Source organism: Oryzias latipes, chromosome 16, assembly GCF_053564925.1.
Source record: "Oryzias latipes strain Hd-rR chromosome 16, Olatipes_Hd-rR_3.1".
Taxonomy (NCBI): Eukaryota; Metazoa; Chordata; class Actinopteri; order Beloniformes; family Adrianichthyidae; genus Oryzias; species Oryzias latipes.
In genome coordinates, this window is record NC_136252.1 from 19328633 (window position 1) to 19338804 (window position 10172).

Consider the following 10172-nt stretch of genomic DNA (forward strand, 5'->3'; position numbering starts at 1 on the left):
TTGTAGCCCAGAAGTTTATATGCTTTGCATGATGCAGCTGTTGGTGCACTTTTCTGAGTCCATCTTGGAACATTTGTAGTTTTTGTAGTCTAGTAAAGCTGGGCCAAAGTCTTCTTTTTTTTTTTTCCTTTTAAACGTCTTGTTCCTTCTTCTTTGACCTTCAACGTTTGCCAATAGGGACACGGAAAATCTAAATAGGAAAAGGACATATGAGGGACTTTTTTAGGAAGATTTTAGGTGTGCTATAGTTTGATTAACACTTTTTGACAAAGAAGTTAAAGTAAAAGTCTAATTTGAGTTGACCCGTGACCCCGGTCCAAATAAGCTAGAACAGATGGAGAGATAGATAGTTCAAGTTTTAGGAAAAAAAGTGATAATTTACAAAAAATTATTACAATTTTATGTTTATAAATAAATAATCTCAAACAGGTTGTTTAAATTTTGACTAACGTATAACGGTTAAAATATCCTAGTAAATTGATTGACATACAACACACTTTACTGTAGTCGATTATTTTAATTGGGCGGTTATGATGAAGAGTGTGGTGGAAATGTAAAATAACTAGTTAAAGGGCCAATACCATGCTAATCTTAAGCATTTTTTTAGTAAACAATATTCATGTATATGATAAAATTGGCACACAAAAGAACATTTTTTTTTATGAGAGATGAGTTATTTTCACAGCCCTTTTTCCTACCCGGAAGTAGGCACCTCTGAGACACCGGCTTTCACTCCTTGTGGGTGCCGCCCATTTCATGACATCAACCTAGAGCCGGCCTGTCCGTGTCTCTGCGTCTCGCCCACAAAATTAAACAACATCCAAACTTTTGTGAAGATGGATGTGCACATTGTGCATATATAAAAGGAAAGAGTTTTTGCCAAACACCGTTAGCTCCACAAAGAAAGTGGGTGTGTGTGTTAGCCTGGGGGTGGTGCTGGCAGCGCAGACTCTTCCTGGAAGGGGCTGTCCTCACCGGTCTACTTCATCTCGTGAGAATCCGCTCGTTTTTGTGGATTGGGGGGGGGGCTGGTGCTCAGACTGCAGATTTTTAGAGGAATACCCAAAAAAGCGTGAACGGATCAAATACCGCTTTGGGGCTTCTTTTCGTGAAGAATGAGCATTATAATGCACTTAAAAACTAAAAAATTGATTTTGGATGGTATAGGCCTTGAAATAAAAAATGTACTCAGTGCATTTTGACACTTGTTTGTGTGTTTCATTGCTCTAAAATGAAATCAAACTGGTTTGCGAACATTGTTTTTCTCTTGTTCTTTTGTTGCTTCAGTCCACGCCTCCATGAAGTCCATAATGAGTTCACTAACATCTGAAAGGGAGAGACTAAGACAATGTCTGGATCATGAAACGTTTCTTCCCACCTCGCCTCAAGTTGTCAATTTGAAGAACACGCTCGCTGCGGTATGTGAAGGAACACGAAAAGGGCAAAGCTTTCAGTCAGCAGGAACAGGTTAGGTACTCCACCTTCTCTTCAGCCATGCTCTCAGATGCCATGTCCTCCCACAGCTCTTGTCAGGCGTAACCCACTGATGAGACATTTAGAAGGATCACACGCTCATTGTTTGATGACTGCCTACCTGAATCAGCAGCCGTGTGTCCAATGGTTGCTTCCTCCTACAGAAAGGCTTTTTCTGTTTTCTGTCTCTGCTGACACACATTCATCGTCATGTCAGCTCGGAAATGTGTTGGCGTTGAAAGCAGACGTTCTTTTTGACATAAAAGTAAATTCTCCTGCATTGGGAAGTTAGTGTCCTGTATGCCAAAACACATATTTCTCTTTCAAAAACACGTTTGGCTTTTCCACATAGTTTGTCTGTTTTTAGTCAACCTCACACTGAAATGATGATGTTTTGGTTCTAAGAGTAATCCACTACTACAGCTCTGGTAATTGAATACATTTTTGGTGGGGTTTGTATTATAAGTAATGTCCATGTTGGTTATTTTCTTTTAGGCTTTAGCCCAGAACTCAGAGCTGAGAGAGCGACTGAGCAAGATTCACTCCGAGTCCCACATCGTAGAGCCCACACAAAAAAATCTGTCTGCCCCTGTGCAGGTGGGTGCAGGAAGTTGGCGTCAAGATGATGCTTACTATCTGTCATCATTTTCTTTCCACACCATCAGAACTTACCACGGAATGACTGAGCCAAATATTATTGCCCCCATACTCCACATTTATGAATGTGCCACATAATCTTTTCCCTAAATGACCCTCCTCCTTTTTTGATCAGATTAGCTGTCAGGGTTTGGTAAAACAATTCACTCATTTGAAGATTTGTTAAACATTGTACAAAATTGGTGCACTTCCTGGAAAGGTGGACTGACTCATTAGACTCAACTGGAGAGTCACTGTACCTGCGGCTCCAAACTGAGCTGCCTATGTGAAACAAAGCAGGAACATGCTTTTTTTAAATAAAGCTGAGCTATTCAGGATAATTAGAAAAAAATGTAGTTAGATAGAAACTGAAATACTTATTTAATGCAATTGGAATATGACAAGCTTTATTTGGATTAATATACCGTAACAACAACAACAGCAGCATGAATCTCTTTTGCGCTATTTGCATTAATCATGTAAACTGACCATTCAGCATTTAGGGAAAGAGATCTGCAGCGTGACTTTAAACTGAAGCTTTAAAAAAAGGAACTAATATAGGTTCAAACAAGAGGGGGAAAATATTATAAGGAAAATAATTAACAGTATATAATACAATAAATAACCAACTAACTATATAAATCCTGATTAGCATGAAATGTATAGTAAAGTAATACATTCCAATATAATATCTAGTAACTGTTTTATTAGAAAACCAAGAATATAACATTAAGAAAGTTTTTACAAATAATGTTAACATAAAGAAATGAGTACATTTGTTTGGGATGGCAGAAGTGTAATAATGAAAAGAAGGACAATGAATGAAAGTGTGACTGTCAATCCCTCAGTGTGTGGAGCTAAGGTGTTGCCCTTTCCTTCTTCTCATTTGGTCTTTGTTTCTGTCACACACAGGACTGCATGGATAACTCCCATACCCTTGTCCATCAAGCATCCAATGAGAGCCGAGCCTCAGTTGCAGACTCGATTTCAGAATTCTTCGATGCGCAGGAGGTCCTGCTATCTGCCAGTTCCTCAGAAAACGAGGTAACGTCTGTGATCTGACATTTTATTCAAAATCTTCTTACAGGTGGACATTTTTTTAACCAAAAAAAAAAACAATATGTCACACCAAATGACAGCTGGACAAGAATTGCTTTAATCTAAAAATACAGAAAGCCACGAGCTTTCAGATCCAACTTTTTCAATTTATGACATGCTTTTCTTTCCCAACAGAAAGTTGAAAGTACAGCTTATTCAGAGGATATAAAAATAAATCTACTCCCGACTATGTGAAAGCTCATTTTTTTTCTGTTTCAGATATCAGAGGATGACTCATACATTAGTGATATTAGCGACACCATTTCTGTGGATAACTTAAGTAATGATTTGGAAACTGATAGATCAAACTCAGGTAAGCTGAAGAATTTTTATTAGTCAAACATGTTACTTCTGTTTCCTTTAACGGTTTGTCTTCTGCCAGGTTCAGGGGATGGGATGGTCGTTTGTCGGCGCAGATCCTGTTTACCTGCATTCACGCCAAATGGCGGCTCCATCAGCATGTGGAACATCCTGAGGAACAACATAGGCAAAGATCTATCCAAGGTGGCCATGCCAGTGGCTCTGAACGAGCCGCTGAACATGCTGCAGAGACTCTGTGAGGAGCTGGAGTACAGCGAGCTCTTAGATAGGGCTGCCAACACACACGACCCCTATGAACGCATGGTGAGATACTACATTACCTTGCACATCCTAATCACTCTTTGTGCCAAACATCACTGAGATCCAGCTCTAAAACTATATCAGCTATGATATATTTTTGCTCATGGTTGCAGAGTTTAGCAGTATATGTCCTCAAAGTTCCACTACCTTCTTCCAAAGTTCTAGCATGATGCGTTGTTAAATAAATATGAATATTTAGTCTTTTTTTATTTACTTCACAACTTCCCCACAATTAAGAGACGCTGACAGAATAGTTTCTTGTCTCATAAGAAAGTACAAAACCCAACTTCTAGGACTTTGTATCAAAATAACAGAAAGAAGAAAGAAATAATCCAGTTTAAGAACACTACAGTATGTAAAACCCAAATGCAATACGTTTTATGAAACCATAAAAAAAGGGAGCCACAACAACAGAAATTTAATAACAAACATTATTTTTAAGGCACCCACAAACGTCCTTTTTTATGCAGTTAATGATAGAAATAATTTTAATTTCTTGGATGTACAGAATGCATAACATTCTGTTTTTTTTTTCCTTTTTATCTGCCAAAAAAGATTATTTAAACAGCAACTCATGGGAACAGCTTGTACAGATCAGTGAAAGTTTTTTTTTAGCATAAAAACAAGGAACAATGGGCGGAAAAAAAGACTTCAGCTCTGCAAACATTCTAAAAAAATGTCAAAAGTATGTTTAAGTTTTTAAATTATTCTTCAAAAGAACCAGTGTACAAGCCCCCTGAAGTATTTAGTAATTTCTACTCTAGTCTAGCTATTTTTACAGAGCTACCACCTAAAAAGCAGACGAGAACTTTAAGAACTACAACGAGAATGGTCATGTGTTAAATAAATGAACAGTTGCTGTTTTCCCTTTAACTCTCTAACAGTCTGAGGACACGACTACAGTTTGTGCAGCACATCCTACTTATGCTGCTTTCTGCCTATTTCCAAGGTTAATCTTTTTTTTTAATAACTAATTTTAACACTATAACCCTGCCCTAAATTCACTCTCCCTTATGTGACATCAGTACAGCCATAACCCCTTTATGTAACAAATGTTACTGAGTGCTGGATGATTAGAAAATGTGGCAACAATCACCTGAATCTGCAAGGAGAAGGTTGTGTCACATCCCGCTGCAAAGGAAAAGATAATTGATGTGTGAGTACTGTGTTTAAAACAAAAGGTTGTGTGTGGGACGAGAAAATGACCTCAAAGACATTCTATGTAGTGAGTCAATAAAAAGCATTAAAAAGATTAAAAACAACAATGTTCACAAACTTTGATTTGAAACTGTTTGTGAGCTTTAATTAAAAGTTAAAGCAAAAACAGACGACTGCCTTTGAAACAAAGAGTATTCAGTCAGAGCAAAGAAGGTGATTGGGATTATTTATGAACCAATAATCTGAGGCAAATAAAAAAAGACAGATGAAACTGTTCTCTTTTGGTAGATGTTCATAGCTACGTTTGTGGTGTCAGGCTACGCATCCAGCTACTACAGAACTGGAGGAAAACCTTTCAACCCTGTTCTGGGAGAGACGTTTGAATGTAACCGGCCCGACAAAGGCTTTCGATTTGTTGCAGAGCAGGTATACACCATTTTTTTTCACATTTTTTTAGAGGGTGTCCAACTTGACTCATAATAACGGACTAAATTGTGCTCAAAAATAATAGACAACACAATAGTATTTCAAGATGTGTAAGACTTTTTTTCAAATTGCAGGTCAGCCATCATCCTCCTATCTCAGCCTGCCATGCTGAGTCCAAAAACTTTGTTTTCTGGCAAGGTACTTGGATGTTCATACATTTATTGATAAGATATTGTTGCTGTTGTTTACATTTGGACATCTACTTTTGTAGATGTGAGATGTAAGAACAAATTCTGGGGAAAGTCACTAGAGATCGTTCCTGTGGGCACCACTCATGTAACTCTGCCGGGGTGAGTATATTCAGCTTAGTTTGGCGTCCTTGTGCAGACTGTGCAGCATGTCTGACCCAGAACTTTTCCAACAAGCAGCTGTCCCATTTCCACCTGGAGCGGGAACAGCTGCAGAGCTTCTATTTTGTATCCTGTGTTTTCTATATTACAGACTGTTTTGTTTCCAGCTAAAAAAAAAGTGCTGAGTTTTAAATTTAAGAATATTGTTGTATTTTTGTATAATCTCAATACACAAGCAGTATAATTAATATTTACACACAGCTAAATCTGTTTAACTGCAGCAGTTAAGAACTGATAAATATAAGTTTTGGTTCTGTTTCTGTCAGATTTGGTGACCATTATGAGTGGAACAAGGTGACCTCCTGCATCCACAACATCCTGAGCGGGCAGCGCCGCATAGAGCACTATGGGGAAATATCCATCAAGAACACTAACAGTGACATTTGCCAGTGCAAAATCACTTTTATCAAGGTGAAGCCCAAAAAAGAAAGGAAATAAATGTGATCTTTCCTCATTCTAATACCTCATTAATAATGGATTAGATTTTATCTGCGGTTTTCCAGACGCTCAAAGCGCTTACAATGTGTCCATTATTCATTCACTCCTCATTTATACTTGGTGATGGTAAGACACTGATGAAGCCACAGCTGCCCTGGGGCAGACTGACAGAGGCGTGGCTGCCAATTCGCAACCACGGCCCCTCTGACCATCACCGGGACATTTAAATGCATTCACACACCAGTGGAGCCACACTCGAGCCAGAAGGCAGTGAAGTGTCTTGCCCAAGGAGACAATGACAGTTGACCTGGGGGGAGCGGGGATCGAACCACTGACCCTTTGATCATCAAGCTTTTATCAGCTAGTTTCCTGGTACTTCATAAACATGTTTTTCTCTGTTTAAGTTTCTGTAATGTAAACCCCAAAGGGAAATATATATTTTTTCATGATAAATCCTGTTTCTCCTTCATTCTCCAGCACACCAGCTTCACAGATGAAGATTTTCACCTTCATACTAGCAAGCATCTCTGCATGTTTTTCATTTTAATGTATGGACACTGCTGGGAGGAAGAGTTTAATTGCTTTTGAGAGTACTTCTAAAAATGTATCTCCCAAAGCTTTGCTGGTTAGCAAGTCAAGACATGCCAGGCCTAATTATGCACCATCATCTCTCATGGCTCGTGCCGGCTCCTAAGAGCATGATCCAGAGCAGAAACTGTTTGTGCAACAGCAGCATCTGCTGACGGGAAGATGCCATTGTCGTCATTCCTGATCGTCAGTGATAGACTCTAGTTTTTATCTGTTATTATTCAACAGACGAGTTATTGGAGTTCACGTGTAAACGAAGTGGAGGGCACCATCACAGATAACAAAGGAAAAGTCATCCACCGAATCTTTGGAAAGTGGCATGAAGCGGTCTTCTGTGGAGACCCGCCATCAGCTAAATGCATCTGGAGAGCAAGTACTTAACCTTTATTTCTTCTACCATGCATGTTCAATTAGTTGGGTCTGATGCACTTGATGTTGTTTCTCTCACAGATGCAATGCCAGTCAACCATGAACAATATTATGGTTTCACAAAGTTTGCAATTGAGCTGAATGAGTTGGACCCATCCCTGACACCGCTGCTACCACCTACAGATACCCGACGGCGAGTGGACCAAAGGTAAGAAGTCTATTAAATCCTCTCACTTTTTGTTTATGCACGTAAAAAGTTTTCATTGTAAGTTTTTTCTGGCGAAAAAAATATATAATAATGTGCAAAGTACATGTACTACGATAAAAATGTCGGATTAAGCTGAGAAACACATTTTTGAAGTTGTCATTGTGCTCCAGGCAATAAATAAAACCATTCGCTTTAAAGTAGAACAGAAATAGTTCTCTTTTAAAAAGAAAATAGAAATGGTTCAGACACTTTCCATTTCACAAAGCTATTTTCAGCTCACCTTTGAAAGGTTTACACATCTTCAAAGTTAGCACTTCTGCCCCGAGGCAGAACAAAGAGAAAAGTGAGACTCTAGACTTTTTCATCTGCCGTTTCTTATCCTCAGTTTGTTGGTTTTGCCAACAATCAGTGGGAGCACTGCAAAAACTAAATCTTAGGAAAGTATAATCTTTTTAAGAAAAATTTTCTTATTTTCTGTCTTGCAAGAAAAATAATCTTTTCTCAATTGCAAAATAATTTTAGTTTAAGAAAACGTGTCTAAGTGACTAGAATTGTTTTCTTAAAATACGAACTCTTAATAAGAACATTTTTCAAACCCCATTGGCAGATTTTTTAATTTAATTTTATTTATTTTTTTGCTATTTAAAGACGTACAGTATTTTGTAATTTTAAGAATTTTTGACTTACTTCTAGGGGTCTGTTTTTGTAGTGAATCTGACGACTGAACATAAATGTTTAACGCTTTTATGATGAATATGTCTTGTTGGCAGATTGCTTGAGGAGGGGAATTTGGAGGCTGCAGAGGAACAGAAGCAGAGGATTGAACAGCTGCAGAGAGACAGACGGAAAGTCCTGGAGGACAACAAGGAAGTGCACCAGCCGAAATTCTTCAGGTACTCTACATACACATTTCACTTTGGGGGTTTATTGATTTAAAAGTAAAGTGCACTTAGTCTTAATGACCAATCACACAATTATATAAATTCCGCAAACCTATTTTATTTTCACACTTTTTAGGGCAGCACAATTTGAACTCACAAAAAAGGTTTTTGTTGGTGGTATAAAGGGTTAAGATGAACAAATACTGTTACCATCGGTAGACATCGAGCAAGCAAAAATGGGCTCCATAAATAGAAGATAGCTTTAACTTTTCAATTTTTAAAGTAGGACAACCTTTGAGAGGAATGAGCTTTAAGACAACGTTGCATCTGATAGGCTTTATGATAAAACAGGCTTTTTGATGATTAAATAAAAGTAAGATGGGAAGTTACAGGCAGTCAAACAAATTATTATTTATAATCCAACAGTTTGATGGCAATTTTACATAAAAATTATTTGTATGAGTGATCCAGCTCATAAAGAGGAAATAAACTTAAGATCTATCTCCAAATTAGTTCAAGTGGTTGCAAACCTTTCAATTTCTTTTTGCAGTCGAGATTTTAATGCCTGACATTTATATATTTGGTCTGTTAGTAAAAGATGGAGTCGGAATAAGCAAAAAGGAAACTCGTAAGTTTACTTTAGAATTTCTTTTAGTTAGAAACAAGGATCCTCTTCTATTTAAAGCCAAAACTCACAACTTTATCCTAAAATATTTGACAATTTGTTTTTAATTGTACCTTTTTCAAAACACATTTGATATAATAAATGATTACAAATTTACAGGGATCTTTGTTACAGTAAAAAACAAATTGCACAGTTTTGCTGTCTGATTATTCTTTTTTATTGCTTTTCCCCACAGTAAGTCGAAGGATGACACATGGGTGAGCAACTACACATACTGGGAGCTGAGAGAGGACCCTGGATTTGTCCACATAGACTTTCCGACACTGTGGTGACCCCTGAGCTGCAGATAACACAACTCCAACCTCCTATGATCCAGGCTGATTTTGATGCTGTCCATAACCCTGTCAGCAGCAGTCAACACTCAGTTTCTGCATTACACTCCATCAAAGTAATTGCCTTAAGAGATGTTCTGCGCTGAGTACACATCTATTCAAGAGCATTTGTTCGGATTCTCCTCTGTTTTTGAAAGATTTGCCCTTTCTTCCACATTTACGCTGTTTTGAGAACTGGTTGAATGATAAAACAATTTCATAGTGAATCCACACTAGTTTGAAATGTACGGAACAACTCTTCACTTCAGCTGTTGTCTGTTCTTGAACATTTTCTACCTCTGAGACAAATTGGCCTCGTTCTGTTACTTAATAAGTGTAATCATACAATATTTATTCCGCATCGCCTGATGCCTTACTACTTTTAAGGACGTTATTTTATTTATTTTGTTGCACTGCATTAAAGTCTGTGTTTTGTGAGGATGGGCAGAAACTGTTTAAAAACTCTGTACTATGTGCTGAGCTTATTCTTTCTTTTCCCAGTGGAGTTTTACTGCTATTTTGTTTGAACTGGGTGAATGGTGGTACAAATATATAAGCAGAAGTAGCAAATACTAATTATAGAGAAACAAGCATACCCTTTATTTGCGCCCCCAAGGGCACAATAGGCTCTGGAACTGTCCAAAAATATGCTCCAAGAGATCAAATAAAAAAAACTGGCTTTGTTTCACTTTTTCGGTTGTCTGTCATATTTATCTGGGAATTTTATTTCTGTTTAATGGTAATCTATTTCTGACTAATTCTGTTATAAATATATTTATATACAACTCACAACAAAAGTTGTATTTTTTTGTTGTTCTTTTAAGTTTCAGTTGATTTGACCAGCAACTGAATTTAGTCTCATTCAGATCA

At 37.7% G+C, this 10172-nt stretch overlaps 1 protein-coding gene across 3 annotated transcripts in view; it reads left to right on the forward strand.

Moving 5' to 3' along the window:
• osbpl3b (oxysterol binding protein-like 3b) overlaps positions 1–9994 on the forward strand; it is a 28515-nt gene extending 18521 nt beyond the window's left edge. For all 3 annotated transcript variants that reach the window (XM_078932801.1, XM_011485174.3, XM_078932802.1), the window contains 13 exons: positions 1288–1418; positions 1969–2070; positions 3022–3153; positions 3427–3520; positions 3590–3831; positions 5275–5412; positions 5547–5610; positions 5684–5762; positions 6089–6233; positions 7077–7221; positions 7299–7425; positions 8196–8318; positions 9167–9994. In XM_078932801.1, coding sequence (XP_078788927.1) covers positions 1288–1418; positions 1969–2070; positions 3022–3153; positions 3427–3520; positions 3590–3831; positions 5275–5412; positions 5547–5610; positions 5684–5762; positions 6089–6233; positions 7077–7221; positions 7299–7425; positions 8196–8318; positions 9167–9263 — 1619 coding nt within the window. In that variant the 3' untranslated portion in view covers positions 9264–9994. The remainder of the gene's footprint in view (positions 1–1287; positions 1419–1968; positions 2071–3021; positions 3154–3426; positions 3521–3589; positions 3832–5274; positions 5413–5546; positions 5611–5683; positions 5763–6088; positions 6234–7076; positions 7222–7298; positions 7426–8195; positions 8319–9166) is intronic.
• The last annotated feature ends 178 nt before the right edge of the window (positions 9995–10172 follow it).